At 50.1% G+C, this 16,092-nt stretch overlaps 4 protein-coding genes across 5 annotated transcripts; 1 reads left to right on the top strand and 3 right to left on the bottom strand.

The window, feature by feature from the left end:
• Window positions 1-617: 617 nt before the first annotated feature.
• LOC120649853 (putative pentatricopeptide repeat-containing protein At3g28640) lies at window positions 618-2,362 on the bottom strand. Its single transcript, XM_039926762.1, has one exon. It carries the CDS (start codon window positions 2,219-2,221, stop codon window positions 734-736), a length of 1,488 nt encoding a protein of 495 aa, XP_039782696.1. The 5' UTR covers window positions 2,222-2,362; the 3' UTR covers window positions 618-733.
• Window positions 2,363-2,439: 77 nt separating this feature from the next.
• On the bottom strand, window positions 2,440-3,656 carry LOC120649854 (MEIOTIC F-BOX protein MOF-like). Its single transcript, XM_039926763.1, has 2 exons — window positions 3,567-3,656; window positions 2,440-3,414 (listed from the first exon to the last, which is right to left on the bottom strand). Exon 2 carries the CDS (start codon window positions 3,364-3,366, stop codon window positions 2,539-2,541), a length of 828 nt encoding a protein of 275 aa, XP_039782697.1. The 5' UTR covers window positions 3,367-3,414; window positions 3,567-3,656; the 3' UTR covers window positions 2,440-2,538.
• A 1,522-nt stretch (window positions 3,657-5,178) lies between these two features.
• LOC120649852 lies at window positions 5,179-8,651 on the top strand. 2 transcript variants are annotated; one of them, XR_005665393.1, is made up of 4 exons: window positions 5,179-6,379; window positions 6,456-6,686; window positions 6,789-6,858; window positions 8,457-8,651. XR_005665393.1 is itself a non-coding variant. In XM_039926760.1 (3 exons), exons 1-3 carry the CDS (start codon window positions 5,218-5,220, stop codon window positions 8,460-8,462), a joined length of 1,545 nt encoding a protein of 514 aa, XP_039782694.1. In that variant the 5' UTR covers window positions 5,182-5,217; the 3' UTR covers window positions 8,463-8,651. The 2 variants fall into 2 exon arrangements, 1 of the variants encoding a protein (XP_039782694.1); XM_039926760.1 differs by having other exon boundaries at window positions 5,182-6,686.
• Window positions 8,652-10,194: 1,543 nt separating this feature from the next.
• On the bottom strand, window positions 10,195-13,777 carry LOC120649851 (glycine-rich cell wall structural protein 1.8-like). Its single transcript, XM_039926759.1, has 8 exons — window positions 13,500-13,777; window positions 12,251-12,331; window positions 12,088-12,176; window positions 11,927-12,001; window positions 11,682-11,800; window positions 11,355-11,603; window positions 11,201-11,269; window positions 10,195-10,788 (listed from the first exon to the last, which is right to left on the bottom strand). Exons 1-8 carry the CDS (start codon window positions 13,623-13,625, stop codon window positions 10,559-10,561), a joined length of 1,038 nt encoding a protein of 345 aa, XP_039782693.1. The 5' UTR covers window positions 13,626-13,777; the 3' UTR covers window positions 10,195-10,558.
• Window positions 13,778-16,092: the final 2,315 nt, after the last annotated feature.

Below are 16,092 nucleotides of genomic sequence, written 5' to 3'. Positions count from 1 at the left end.
GCCGGCGGCCAGGATTTTTGGGAATGCCTCCGGTCTTATGACAAATATACTCAAATCAGATATGTACTTCATACAATGTGAGCATCATCAAGATCAATTGATAACAGAGCGATGTCAATCAATAGATCAATTGGTGAGCATCATCAAGATCGACATTTCCAACTAGAGAGCAGCCCATGTAACTCGGGGAATCGCTTGATGAATTCCTTTTCATCATACATATAGGTGTTAGTCAGCAACTCTTTTCGTTTGTTTCTCTCGTCAGCCAAGTGCAGATAGAGTATACGTGTAACTTTTCTCTCTTCTACAATTAATGAAAAGGCTTGCTCCTAATTGCTCAATAAAAATACTGTTAATTTCTTGTTCATATTGTTATTGAAATGTTGTTGCAATATAGTGGCAAATAAGAGTATATTCAAAAAGTTCTAAAAAAATAGGGGTATATTCACAAGGGCAAAATTGTCTTCTTTAACACTGTTAGGTGTTGTTGACGGACTAGGGGTAAAACGAGACTTCGTTTTGAAACAGTAGGGGTAAGAATGCAAAATGAACAAAAGTGAGGGTAAAATCGCAATTGGGATTGAAAATAAGGGCAGAAACACAATTGCCCCTTTTTTTTATCCTTTTCGGGTGATAAAGAGGTATTTGAAGTGTCCAAGAAGTTTCAAATACAACATCAACCACTGTTCCTAACAGTAAAATTCCTGCAGTTTTCTATGGTACATCCTTCTAATTACAACAATTGAAACGTTTCTTCTTCCTCGTCTGGTTTTTGCGCCATCTGGCCGGCCAGCAGCCGAAGCACCTCCCATATCTCGAAGCGGCGCGGGTGCGCCTGGTCGTCGGCGACAAACGAGCTCACCTCGCCGTCGACCTCTACGGCGCTGTACGCTGGGACCTTTTTGATCCCCCTGCTGCCGATCAGCTTCCGCACCCGCCGTGCGTCGTCCTTCCGGTTGGCATCGAGGTAGATATTGGACAGCTGGACGTACACGCCCTCGTCGGCGGCGCCACCTAGCTTTTCGAGCTCCCGTGCCGCCGCCTCCGCCAGGTCGACGTTGCCGTAGCTCCGGCAGCCGGCGAGGACCGAGCCCCACACGGACGCGAGCGGGGTCATCGGCATCGTCTCGATTAGCCCGACCGCATCCTCCAGCCGCCCGACTCTGCAGAGCATGTCGACGGTGCAGCTGTAGTGCTCGTGCCCCGGCGACACGCCGTACCGGCCGCGCATCTCCCTGAGCAGGCGCAGCCCCTCCTCGACCTTTCCGGCGTGCGCGCACGCTGACAGCGCCCCGAGCACAGCCACGCCGTCCGGCCGCACCCCGTCCTCCCTCGCCATCCTCTCCAGGCACGCAACGGCCTGCTCCGCCATCCCGTGCACGGCGAACGCGCCCACCATGGTGCCCCAGACGTACTCGTTCCGCTCCGGCATGCCGTCGAACACCCGCACCGCCTCCTCCAGGCACCCGCACTTGGCATACATGGTGACCAGGGCCGACCCCACGAACGCGTCCCCGAGCAAGCCCGGCGCGGCGCGCTCCACGTAACGGTGCACCCACGCGCCGCAGTCCAGCGCCCCCGCCTGCGCGCACGCCGCGACGGCCGTGGTGAGCACGACGGCGTCGGGGGCCACCCCGTCCTCGAACATGGCCCTGAACACCGCCAGCCCCTCCGCGGGCATCCCCGCGCGCGCGTACGCCCCGATGACGAGGTCGTAGTGGATCGCCTGCCGCCGCGGTAATTCGTCGAACACCCTCCGCGCGAGCTCCGGGCGGGGCGCGTAGACCTGGAGCAGCGCCGTGGTGACGTAGTGGTCGGCGGGGAAGAGCGCGTTCCTGACGAGCAGCGCGTGGAGCTGCGGCCCGGCCCCGGCATCGGAGGAGCCCGGGGCGTCGACTGCGGCGGCGGCGGAGAGCGCGAAGGGGAAGGAGAGGTGATCGGGGGCCGGGAGTGGCGTGGCGGGGGAGAGCATGTCGCGGAGGAGGCGGAGCGCGAGGCGCGGGTGGGCCGGGGAGGCGGCGCGGCGGGAGAGCGCGTGGAGGAGGGAGTTGAGCGCGAGGAGGGCGAGGTCCTGGTGGCGCGGGAGGAGGCCGGCGGTGGTGAGGAGGGCCTGGACGGGGAGGAGCCGCGAGGAAGCGGAGGCGGCGGCGGAGGGGAGGAGGCGGGAGGCGAGGAGGGAGTGGCACAAGGCGAAGGTGGCCCTGGGAATGTACGGGCGCATGCTTGGCTTGCTCGCTCGCGAACGGGCAACGACGGGATCAGGACGTCGGCTGCGCGGATTACGAGCGTGACGGCGTGGATGCAATTGGCAAGCTCGACGGCGCGGCGGCCATGGATGCGGTTTCCAAGCTGTGGTGGTGCTGACGGCCCCTGAGAGACGTTAACGATGATAATTAACAGAATGCCACATACATAGGGGATGAAAAATCACAAAGTCAATGGCGCTGAAGGGATTGCTTAAAATTTCAATTTGCTTAAGTTTCGATGGCGTATAATTGATCACTCTAAATTTTGATGGCGTACAAGAAATTTTCTCGTTCAAAAAAGCAAGGATCCTATAGTAACGACCGTTGCTGGAGATGCTCTTACCGTGACGAACTCGTTCCCCCAGTCGAGCATTAATCGCAGCGAGGCAAGACGAGGAGCCGTTATAACCAGCTGGTAGTCGCCATGACCGTCGTCACCATCGATGTAGCCACCATCTATAACCAAGCTCCGCAGCGAGTTAGAGGCGAGACGGCGGCAAGCGATCTCGCACACTTCCAATTCCATAACCTCAAGAGCCACGCACACCGAGGCGACCACCCCCGCAAATCTTTCGTCCAGGGACAGGTTGCCGAGGTGCAGCCGTGTGAGGCTGGGCCCCAAATCCGGAGGCATCCGGGCAGGAGACTCGCCGACGCCGAAGATCTCATAGCGAAGCGCTCTGAGGGAGGAGAGGTTGCAGGCGTGGCGCATCCATCTGCCGGCATCCATGCGGCTCGCGTGCGTATCCCGCAGACGCAGCGACAGCGTGTCCAGGGCCGAGCCGGGCTCCCGGTTCAGCAGGAGCGAGTCTCCGAAGCCCTGGAACCTGGCGAGCTGCTCCCGGGGCGGGTGGAGCTCCTCCTGGGTCGGGAGCCCGTGGCTGGGCTCGAAGAACTCTGCCCAGTGGAGGTGGAGGCAGGGGGCGGAGCGCCAGAGGTGCCGCCACCTGCGGGACAGCACGCAGGTCTGCACCGTCTGCCGGGCCTTCATGCGGGACATGATCAGGTGGAGGAGGCAGTCCGGCAGCGCGCTCAGCCGGTCCACGGTGGAGCTGCGGCTGCCTCCATGGGTCTTCTTCTTCCTCTTCCTGTTCCTATTCCTGTTCTTGTGGGGCTCCATCGATCGGCGCGCAGTGTGCAGGAAGCAAGATCTGCGGATTGGCAGTCGCTGTAGTAAAGACAGTGTTTAAAGAAATCCAGAAGCTAATTCGACAACAAGAGGAACTGAATTGCATCAATATCATAATCAGGGTAAAGTATAGTATTAAGAGGGTGGTGAAAGAAGGAGGATCGGAGGAACATACGCCGAGGCTGACTGACCGGAGATGTGCGTGGACTCGGCCGTCCGCCCGTCCAGGTGCTTGCGGCGATGACCTAGCCCAAGCGCCGCCGGAAATAAATCTGCTCTGCCGGGACGATGGGATTAAATCTATACTATAAAAGTTGAAATAATTGAAAACAATTCTCATCCAAAGTGGGCCACCCTTATCCCTCACAGATGGCCCCACACCGCAGGTTCCAAGATGGTGAATAGATGGTAGATAGATGAAAACAGCTATTTTTAAAATATTTCCACTCAAAACCTCCAACTTTTCTCACCATAGCTCTCCTATGTATCCACCGTACCCACCTATTGATCAATATGGAAAGCGAATTAACTACTATGAGCAGTTAGCGTACGCGGCCTCATGTTTCCAAATATTTCCTTTCCTAATACAACGGTGATCTCATGTTTCCAAATTTACACATGCCGTAATTTTGACGAAGGTAATCTACATGTAGCACTATATTATAAAAATTTGTTGTGAGTTGATTAACCCTCTTTTGTTTATCTCGTGGGCAGCCGTCACTATGGCCGGGCCACCCCAGGCAAGTGCCGACCTTCATCTTTGATCTTTGATTAATTAAATCAGCGGTGAGGATGCCACCCCCTCCCCCCGTTGCACCTTGGCCATGGTGCACGTTTTCTCCATGGCGTCCAAGGATTTGTCTTGCGATGTTTGTTTTTTGTTTTGCTAACTGCCGTCGAGATCGCTGACCTCCATCTTTGTTATTTGTTTCATTAAATCAGTGCACTTTCATTAAATCAGGGCACTGTGTTCCCATCAAATCCTGACCCCCCAAGTTGCATGTTGTATCAAGGTATTTATTTTCTCCATGGCGTAGGACATCAAGCAACATCGATCGTTTATGGACTTTATTTAACAATGTTTGTTTTTTGATTTGCTTGCATGCGTCAGGCGATGAATTCTTAGAGCACATATCGACAAGCTTTTTAGCACCAATCCCCCTGGTATAATTTTTTTTGGTGAAATTAGATGTGTAATTATATGTGTCCAAGCTATTATCCATCGTTCATGGAGAAGTTTACTGCAGATGTGATCCTTATGAACTTAAGGGTGGTGGTGGATCGGAATGCCGTGACCAGCCGGGGTCCAGGAACAGCAATTGAGTTTGCTCTCGCTTTGGTTTGGTGGAGCGGCTATATGGCAAAGAGAAGATGGAGGAGGTTGATGGACCATTGGTAAGCTATAAGTTATAAAACTCTTCTGTTTCTTTTTGTTGTGTTATTCCATCACACAACAAATGATATTTTTTAGTAGTAGTTCGATGCAATCCAATAACTTTTAAATATTTTGACTTTAAACACGTGCCAAAACCCTTGGCACGTACATATCCAAGAAAAAAAAACAGAAAGTCCGTTTGCATGACGACCTGGGAGCATCCCCAGGCCCCAGGCCGTCGATTTCAGTCACCTGCGGTTGGATGAGCTTTGCCTGGACGAGCGAGAATCCTATGGGCGCGTTTGGCAAGGTGCATGAGCCATGCTCGAGCCAGCCCAGCCAGGTCCACGGGATGCAGAGAGATATTGATTGGCAGATCTGCAGCCCACGATGTTGGCTGCTGTGTTGGGATGTTGATTGGCAAAATGTATCAAGCAGTGGCCTAATCAATCAATAATCATGATCCGATGATCCAAGATGGTAGTTTTCAGGTTTCCATCTACTACTGCCTAGTTTCCACTATATATAACTTCTATTTTTGTTCCTTCGGCGAGCTGCTGTTTGGTGAATCAGATCGATTTCTCCTCAGTCCATCATGTTGTGACCCTCAGTTTGGTGAACCAGATCGATCTGCTGTTTGGTCGAGCGGGATGTCATCGAGCCACCTGAATCGCCCAGCCGCCTCGGTTGCGTGCAGCAGCAAGCGCCCAACGGCCTTGGTTGCAAAGTGCAGCAGCTCGCGCCGGCGGCGGAAGATCGCTGATGCCGCCGCCGCCGCAGCCCGGGATTCATCTCCGTGGGCGTCTCTACACGACGATTTGGTCAGCCTAATCGGGTGGCGAGTGCTCGCCGGCGATCTGCAGGACTACGTCCGCTTCCGCGCAGCGTGCCACCACTGGCGGTCGAGCACCGCCTGCCCGCGCGGCCGCGGCATCGTCGACACGCGCTTCCACCCGCGGCGGTGGATGCTGTTCCCCGAGGGCCACGGCCTCTACCCGGGCCACGGCAAACTCGGTGGGTGCGTCCGCTTCTTCAACCTCTCAACTGGTGCCTTCGTCCGCGTCCGGCTCCCGCTCTTCAGGGATCACTGCGCCCTCGACTCCGTCGACGGCATCCTCCTTCTGCAGAGGGATCAGGACACCGCCATCCGTCTCCTCCATCCTTTCACCGGCGACATCGCGGAGCTCCCACCGCTGGAGACCCTCCTGCCACATGTGGACCCATGGTTGCGGGGAAACAAGTGGTGTTATCTCAGAAATAACTGTGTTGCCTGCATCAGCGTGGGTGCAGATGGAGTCGTCAAAGCAATGATGTCCCTACCCGGAAACCAGAATTTCATCTTTGCTACCTCTGGGGATCAGCAATGGAGGATCTCAAGCCGGCGCTGCTGCCCGCGTTCTGTTCCATTGCCGTTCCAAGGAAAGTTCTATATGTTGCATCAGCCTGAAGATAACAGCGAACCAGAGGTCTTTCAGGTCGACCCACCCCAGCAGGAGGATATGAACTTGGGTACGCCATCGTTGCCGCCACCGAAGTTTATAGCCAAATGTCCAGCAAGCACAGGAATGTGTCCCCCTTTGTATGATCTGGTAGAATGCAACTCGGAGATTTTGGTGATCACCTTAAGAGGTGAGCAATATTCACTGTACAGATTAGCTGATCTGATGCTGGGAAGGACTGTCCCGCTGACATGCATCAATGGCAGCACTATCTTCTTTTCTAGGCAGAGGAGTCTGCATGTCAGCTCTGAGGCGTTTCCTACCATTGTGGCTGACACCATTGTTCTTTTCGAACCAATTAAAACATATCTTGCTCAATACCATCTCAATAGTGGCACATTATCGGCAGCATCAGATGGACGTACACCAGGGATTGCTTTTCCAAGTCCTTGCACCATCACTCCCCATATCTTTACCTGCTGCTTTCGTGAGTACTGGTTAGTGACCTGGTTTTGTTTTTACGTCATTGTTCTTCCCAATAGCAATTGTTCATTTCACTGTTCCCATGTTCTTCTCTGCTGTTCCTCTCTTCTGTATAGGAACAAAGGACAGATAATCTTCCATGGGAATTGGAAGGACTGGAGGGTGAAGAGAAAGTGGCGACACGGGGTAAGTCTTACCTCCGTTGCAATATTTCTGTTGTAGTATGCATTTTCGGATTGCCCTACATCAACTGCTGGGGGATTTTGCCACAGGACATTCAAAAACATGTCACTTTTGCTGAAAGAAGACATAACAAAACTGATCTTTACTACTAGAAATTTATAAAATCATGTATATTTTCTGCTACTGCTACATACAGTTTCTTGTCCTTAGAGATTTTTTTTTGAACTTTTGCTGGAGGAGACCAAGTGGCACGTTCTATGTCACAATTTCCCTCGACCACAAAGGCTCAGTACCATTAATTAATTTCTTTGGTGTTTCAAGAGTACTAAAGTGACAACATACTGTGCACAGTCCCAAATCAGTAGGAATCCTTTTAATTAGATACGTGACAAATATAGTCCCACGCATTGGTGTGGGAAGGGTTGACAAAATGATCTCATCACAATTCACAGCTGCTCGAGTGCTTGCACAGAGCTACAAAGTAAGGACTAAAATTTCACGGAAAACATTTGTAATCAATACAACATGAAAGTAATACTGATGACCTTGATGTCAAATTATACAATTCAATCAGCCATCTTTCCACCTAAGTGTAGAGAGCATCTATGTTCAGGGCACCCCCCATCTTCTTAGCTACCGCTCCAAGATTGCAGCCACAGTTATTAATCAATTTAAATTTATTTGGCTGCTATTGTCATTTGTAGTTGCTACGCTGTCTCTGCTACAAAGGCATTATGAGTATTACCTTTGAGACTTTTGGTCTGTTAATGCTGAACTTAAATAGCAAACAAAAAGCAAATGTATTTCGGCTACGGTCGACCTAGGTATTTGCAAGTATAAGCATCGCTGGTGAGCCAAACACACACTGCTGACATGTTGCTTCCAGAAGTTCTACAAGGATAGTTTTAGGATGTTCATTGCAGAGTTTGGGCACCAAAGCAAACCAATTGATTATGCTGATTTCGCATCTAGACTGGTCTTTGTATTCACTACTTATGGTGATTGCCCATTTTCTGACAAAATAGCAAAAAGGGATTTATTTATATTAGTGACGACTATATTGTCATAATGGATAGAAGAATTATTAGGTTATTTATTTACATGTAGTGTTTTTTGGGCTAGGAAAGAAATATACCCAGTGATGAATATTTAATTTTCCTGGTTCAACTTTGCATTTGCACTTAACCAACCGAATGGAATATTAGCTGCACCCATCTAGATGCAGTGTCATCATGCAAGATTTTCGGTTTGCTAGTGCTGGACTTAATTGGCAAAGAGACAGCAAAAGTTTTTTTTTAATTGCGAGGATGTATTGCAAGTTTTTGTATTATTGGGGAGTCAAAACACAATGCTGACATGGTTCTTCCAGAAGTTGTACAAGGATAACTTTAGTATGCTCATTGGAATTAGTGCACCAAAGCAAACCAAATGATATTCTGACCTCACATTGAAATAACCCCCTTTTGTTTTTTGCTTATATACTTATTTAGGCATAGGTTTTGTATCTGAATACTTCATTGTGCATTTGTTTTCCACTACTATATTCTATCAGACTGGTTTAGTAGGCATAATCACTGACTTTTCTTCTGGCATTATGATAGGCGTAAACGGCTCCTGTACCTTGGTGGATTGGTGGTGGTGCCTGCTTTTCCTCCTGCTACAGCTTTATTTATTATACTATAAAGAACAAAAACTTTTAATAACACTTCTCATCTAGATATATTCTTCAGTACTCCTCACGTTGGACCCACTGTATTCCTCAAAAGATATGTAGTCAGTCCCAATATTATACCTTATTGTCTGATGGTTTATACTGAAAAAAAATACCGCCTCCGCCACATCTCCAGCCTGACATATCCCCACGCCTTGCCCTTCGTCACCCCAATGCGGCTGATGGATGATCTTCTGCCAGAAGCTTCACGTGTTTCCATGTTAAGTATAAAGTTTTCTTCTGTTATCTTGTTTCAAGGTCACTATTAGTAACTTGGCATTTGAATTGTGTTTGTTCCTGCAGGTTCTTGATCGGGACCAAGTCCTGGCCATTTTGGCTCAGCCAGAAGCTTACCATCCGCCGGCTGCATTCCAGCAGCCGGAGATGTCGGGACGTATGCCTGGTTTGCTCGATCATTAGCAGGTTCTAGCTGTACTGGCTCAGCCAGAAGCTTTCCGTTCGCAAGCCGCACCCCAACAAGCAGCAGCCATACTTCTTCGGGAAGTAGTACACAGAGATGTAAGGAGAGTGGTAGATTGTATAGATTCCGATTCTGATCGAGTGCCAGGCCTTAATCAAACAAGTGTTCTGTATTCCAGTTCTTGTCCGACTAAGTCCAGAACATACCAGTATTGGGCTGATTTTGCTCAAGTACAGGCCCATATCGACGTGATTCTCCACGACCCGCACGGCGGAGATTTTCAATTTTTGGGTTTACGCATCCAAATATGAATTCATATTTATCCCTAGTTGAATTCTATTTAGCGATTGCACCTGCATCCAAATTACCACTTTGATATTGAGCCCATTTCAATGCGTAGGCTGATTTGGTATTGAATCCAATTCAATGCCAAGGCCTCTAAAATCAATATATATATAAGTTACTCTAGAACTACAGCAGTTCGTGTGAAAAGGCCTAAATAAATGTTTTTAGGTTGAAAATTGTTTCGGCGACAACGCTTTCTAACGTGGGAAATTGATTAAACTATTTTAGGATGTTGGTGTTCCAAACATCGATTGAACTGAGGCAAAGGTAGCAATTTACCACTATCTTCCCAGTTCCCACCAGCTTTCACACCATCTACTGATTTACCTGTCATCGCCGGCCTCAGTGAAGCACTGCTAAAGAAGTCGATTTCTAGATGAGAGTGAAAACCGATTCGTGTTTTGAGAGCACGTCTGCGGCAACGCTTGTGAGAGGAGAGGAGAGTAAAAGCAACTAAGCAGGAAAATAATTCTTCGTTTAATTACAGTAATAAGATGACATTTTTAGTAGAGAGAAAAATATGTGCTCTTTCACTATTCGCGTGGAGACTATGAATTGATTCACCACGGGAGAAGCCCTAACCAGTAACCATCCGATCCATGCTGTTGCGGATTGGACAGGAAGATCATTAATTTGTATTAACAATTATTCAAAAAGTTGCACTAAAACGATTGTACTGGTGTCGTATGTGATGGGCTGATATCATAAACCATGGTAATCTTGGCATCATAATATACAGAAAGGATGAATACAGATCACTTCCATCACTCCTATGCATCATGGAGCTGATGCCTACAGGCTACAAGCAAGAATAAGCACAACAATTTCATGTACGCCGCAAATCACAAAAGAAACTAAGCTCTGACGGTATCAACTATCATGAATACATTAATTTAAGCAAAATTGCACAAATAGAATGAACAATTTAACACAGGGGAAGAGTTTCCATCTGTTGATACTGCAGGCATGAACATTAGGCAGCATGCTCAGCATTTAAAGACCATTGGGAAAACAAGCAACCTCGGCAGCAGAAATATTGAAAGATGACAACATGATTAAACTTGCAAATGCATTATGCTCACAACCAAACCTCGCGCTCAGGGAAAACAACAGACCTCACATAACTGACGGCTTCCAACACAAATTCTCAGATAACTTATCTTTTCCCCTGATTATAAAGCATGCATTGAAGAAACACCAGAAGCCCATGGATTTTGCGCCTGCGCTCAGTTCCCTCGCCCACGGCCACCCATTCTTCCCCTTCCACGACCACCATAGCCCCTTCCACCCCCACCCCTGCCTCCTTCATAGCCCCCACCCCTGCCACCCTCGTAGCCACCGCCCCTGCCTTGCTCATAGCCTCCACCCCTGCCACCCTCGTAGCCACCGCCCCTGCCTTGCTCATAGCCTCCACCCCTGCCTCCTTCATAGCCACCGCCCCTGCCTCCATCATAGCCTGCAAGCCAACAATGTTCAGAACAGCTTCCACTTATAGACAGTGGATCTAATCTTTCTATGCAGAACAACAAATTAAAATTACTGTTTAGAAGTAACTAAAGAAATGCCTCTGTTAAATGCAACAACATTTTAAAGAACATAAAAACTGTTTACCACACACAGGATTGACACCTACTGTAGAAGTGGTCAAAGTCTAATTATTTTAGCTGACTGACAATATGTTGGTGCATTCGCATTATGATAGTGACACTAGCATATTCAATACAAAATACTTTCAAAATTATAATGAGGTTTGGAGCATATAAAATATATGAAAATAATAAGACAAAATCATGGGCCCTGCCATATCGAAAACATGCAATGTTTTAGGCACATGGAAGGCACAAGTTGGTTATAACAGGCATGCATACCTCCACGGTAGCCCCAGTTGCCTCTTCCGCGCATGCCACCACCTCGTCCTCGGCTATACCCACCATTTTCTGTTTCAATAAATCAAGATATGTTATACATCCAGGACTTCAAGCAAGATCAACAGTATAACTGAATCAAGACAGGATTCCGTACCTTGGTAGTTTCCATATCTGCCTTGGTTGTAGCCATATCCACCACCATACCCACCTTGATTATCATAGCCTCCATACCCACCTTGATTATCATAGCCGCCATACCCACCTTGATTATCATAATAACCGCCACCCTGATTGTACCCACCTTGGTTGTTTCCATATCCACCATAAGCACCATAGCCTCCTCTACCCCAACCCCTTCCACGTCCACGGCCTCTTCCTCTACCTCGACCCCGAGCATAGGAGTCTAAACAAAGCCAATAATTAGAGACGATAGATAATCAGCAAAAAATACCCACATCAATGTGAAATATCACTGTTGTACCTTCGTACTCAGGCTGCTGGAACTGGCCTTGTGCTCGGCGAGGTTGGCGCTGCGGCAGTGGTGCCTGCTGGAGGCGCTGCGGTTGCCTGGGCTGTTCAACGTAAGCAGGTGCTTGGTACCTGTATAAAAACGAATTGATATTCCAACCCTTGTATCATGCACAAGTACTTTTTTATCTTACAAGAGTAACTAATGTCTGACAACAACAATCCTAAAGAATTAGCTGAGGAACACATCTAACTCACCCAGGAGTACTCTGATCCAACTCTCCAGGAGACAAAGTAATTGAAATCATCGAGACATGCCGAGTCATCTCAAGCCTGAAAATGGGCAAGCTTTTAAATAAGAAATACGAACGAAACGGAGTGAGTATGAAAATAATGTAGTAGAATGAGTAGAAACTTACGGGACAAGGCCTTCTTCTATAGGTTCCCAAACATCAGTGATGCTGACAGAACTGATATTGGTATCCTGATGTAAACCAGGAATTCTTTTCTGTTTCAAATAAAGCTTGTCATATATGCTGGCCTTTACAATAAAACAAATATGAGAGGAGATAAAAGAATTACCTTGATAATCTCTGCAACAGCAACAGACTTACTGATTGCCTGTCCCATGGCCTTCAAAACAATCTCTTTAATTCTCCGCTCCTGTTAATATAAGGGGGAAAAGGTAAATTAGATTAACAAGTAAACAGGAGCTGAGATACACTGCACTACATTGTACATTGGCAACAAATTGTAAATGTAAAACATTATAGTATACCTGGAAAAACAGAATCATAATAATACGAGAATAATAATCGGCATGCACATTGAAATAACAGAGTTCACAGCCCTTCAATACTACCCAAACAACAGCCATGCTTGAAGTTAGGAAAAGCCAAAAAAGTACAAACTATCAGTATCCTACCAAAGCATCACCAGTGGGAATCAAACCTTGGATCATTTGTCGCTATGGTAGGGGCTGATTAAGCAAACACCCACAAAAGCCAATAGAGTGCAAAGAACTTGTCCTACTGAAGCATTTTGAACAAACTTTAGAAAAGTGGGCGCCTAAAAGAAATCAAACTGCATTGACCACTTATCAGACTATGGGCACCTAAAGGCCTCCTACAGTCATCCACATGAAATTAAACAGTCTGAGCATGGCACCTAGATGAAACTAACAGCATGCACCACATTTCCAGAGCAGCGACGATAGATGAGCAACAGAAAACACCAAACTCCCCATATAGCTTTACCAAGCTGCTTTGCCATCCTAATGCTAAACCAAAAATACATCATGAAGGTATCAGATTGGTGCCTTAACATCAACATTGTTCACACTGCATTGAACACGCATGCTTTGCAATCCCAAAATCAGATGCATCAAAATAGATTTCCAGTGAATTATCTGCTAAAACTCAGATTCGACCAGTTTAATTCAGATGAATCGGAACACCAACAAATAAGTAGCTCACTAATCCACTTCCCATGGGCATTTATGCATGACATAAAAATGGAATTAGTTCACCAATCTCCACACATGGCGTTCAAAACACATAGCGTAAACATAACCTCACATCGAACCGCAAAAGTCGCTGTTTGAATCCACCTCTCAGGCCCAACGGACCCATCCCACCACTTCCAAGCGCGCCGAACCGCAAAAGTCGCTGTTTGAATCCACCTCTAAGGCCCAACGGACCCATCCCACCACTTCCAAGCGCGCCGATTCGAATAGGCAAGGGCACAGGGGACTCTGACGGAACGGCGCGCCATAAGGACAACGGAAATTGACGCGGCGGCGATGGGATAGCCTGAGGGGAAGCACACGCACCTGGAGGAGGGAGGTGGCGTAGGAGACATAGTTGCGGATGAGGCCCTGCGCGGTGATGCGGATCTCGTTCTCCTCGATGGCCGCCGACTCGGTCCGCGGCCGCTCCACCCTCTGGTACCGGTCCATCTCGGCCGCCGGCGCAGGCGCTCGTCGCCCGGCGGGTCGCGGGGGCACGGGATTCGATAGGGGGAGGAGGAGGTTGCGGTGGCAGGGGCAGAGGCAGGGGACGGGAGGTTGGGTTGCGGCGGCAGGGGCTAAAACCCTAGACGGAGCCAACGATACGGGTGCTGGGCGTACACGAAATAGGCTTTTTATTTTCTTGGGGCGAGGAAAAATAGGAATGCGGGTGGTGTGAGAGTTCGATCCGTAAATCTTCGGCAAAATTGGCCACGGGACATTGTTAAAACATGGATTTTGCTCCAGGCCACTAAAAAATTGTCTTTGCCACAACACACTCTAAAACTATGGTAATTTGGTGTAGGACACTACACCTCTTATTATACCCCATTTTAATAGAAAGTCACGCAAAAAGACAATTATACCCTTGTCTCCCTAACATCAAACTCCCCCACGCCTCTTATTCTAGAGCTCACCTGACGCTTCCTCTCCACCGACGGCTGCAGGGGGTGATCTGCGCCGCCAGGGGCTGAGCCGGGGGTCGCGGAACGAGCTCACCCCTTGGCGCCGGTCCGTGTGTTGTGCTGCGGTCAGGCTGCCGGGCCCCAGGCGCCGCCATCCGCCCATCCGCGTGCAGGGGCGGCCGGAGCAGGGGTGGCCGGCCGCCGGGGGTCAGGGCCGGGCGGAGCAGGGGTGGCCGGCCACCGGGGATCGTAGAACGAGCTCACCCCTTGCCGCCAGTCCGTGCGTTGTGCTGCAATCAGGCCTCCGTGCCCCCAGGCACCGCCACCCGCCCATCCGCGTGCAGGGGTTGTCGGAGCAGGGCCGGCCAGCCGCCGGAGCAGAGGCGGATGAAGGGGTGGGCGGAGCAGGGGTGGCCGGCCGCCGGGGGTCATCGGAGCAGGGCGGCTGGAGCCAAGGCGGGGCAGAGGCGGCCGGCCACCTTGGGTCACCGGAGCAGGGGGAGCAGGGGTTGCCGGAGTGGGATACGGCCGGCCGCCAGGGGTCGCCGGAGCAGGGGCGGCCGGAGTAGAGGCGGAAGCCGCAGGTTTTTTTTGATTCATGGGAGCCAGCAAATTCTGATAGATACGATTTGGGGCACGGAGGAAATGAAGGAGAAGGAGAGGCAAGGGCACAATCGTCATTTCGCATGGCTGCTGATTAAAAATGAATATAATATTAGGTGTAGTGTCCTACACCTAATTACCACTAAATTGTAGTGTGTTGTAGCCAAGACAACTTTTTTTAGTGGCATGTGGCAAAAGCCATCTTTTTTCAGTGTCCGCTGGCCAATTTTGCCTAAATCTTCTGGACTTTCCTACCAACAGGTTTATGCCTTTATGGCTCGCACACGTTTCAGGCCGTTTCCTTCCGGAGAGGGCCGTAGGTTCTAGAATCTAGAGACTCTGGGTAAAGCTGTCTCCAACAACGGAGACCCAAACCAGCTACCCATTCCAAGGTTTGGGTCACGCACAGTGAAGAAGTTAGGTATCCAAATATTTTCTTCTCCAACAAGCGACGCAAAAATAGAGGACCCATCCTCCCGTTGCTCTCTTTCTTCCACCTCGCGCACCGCAACGTCGCCAAGCTGAGCGCCGCCAAATCTCGCAGCTGGAACCGCTGCCGCGGCCGCCGCGGGCTCGCCTCGCCGCCGGCCACCGCGGGCTCGCCTCGCCACGCCGGCCGCGCTCCACCTCGCCGGGCCAGTCGCGCGCCGCAGCAGACCCGCCTCGCTGGGCTGGTCACGCGCCGCAACGGACCCTCGGGTCGTCGCGTGGGCGAGTGCTGCCGGCAGCCACCGCGGGCGCAGGCGAGCGCCGCCGCGGGGCTCTGCGCGTGCGAGCACCACCGGACGCCTTCCATCACCGCGAGTCGAGCGCCGGCCGCCATGGACCCGCCGCGCTGCGAGGCTGCTTCGCCGCGCCGGCCGAGGAGGTCCCCGCCGAGCTCCGACCGCCGAGGTCCCCGTCGAGCGTCGGCCGCCATGAACCCGCCGCGCCGCGAGGCAGCTTCGTCGCGCCGGCCGAGGAGGTTGTAAGCATCTAGGCTCTCTAGGTATGTTTCGGTGATTAATGACAACTATTATTGTGACTAATGAGTTTGTGCAGCTTAATGAAATATTACTAGTCGTTCCTACGATCAAGGATTTTATAACGCGCTTAACGTGGTTAGTTTCCTGCAAAAGAAAACAGAGTATATAACCACTTCTGGACCCTTCGTGCCAGCACTCACGAACGGCCCCCATGTGTCCTACGCCACACGGGTAACACATATGAAGTTTCCCACATATTCACACATACATTACCATCCACTATAGAGATGGCACCTAGACGTTCGACGCTGAATGGGCAGCGCTGCATACGTCATAACAACGTATTCACTTCCCGTACACTCGCCTTACGGGACATCCAAGGGTAGACGTGTCCCAAGGGTCACGGTCATGGCCAACCGCATGACAGGTTTACATCTCGTAACA

This window comes from Panicum virgatum, chromosome 9K (genome assembly GCF_016808335.1).
Source record: "Panicum virgatum strain AP13 chromosome 9K, P.virgatum_v5, whole genome shotgun sequence".
In the NCBI taxonomy this organism is placed as follows: Eukaryota; Viridiplantae; Streptophyta; class Magnoliopsida; order Poales; family Poaceae; genus Panicum; species Panicum virgatum.
The sequence above is the reverse complement of the archived record's forward strand: the minus strand, read 5'-3'. Positions and strand labels throughout refer to the sequence as shown.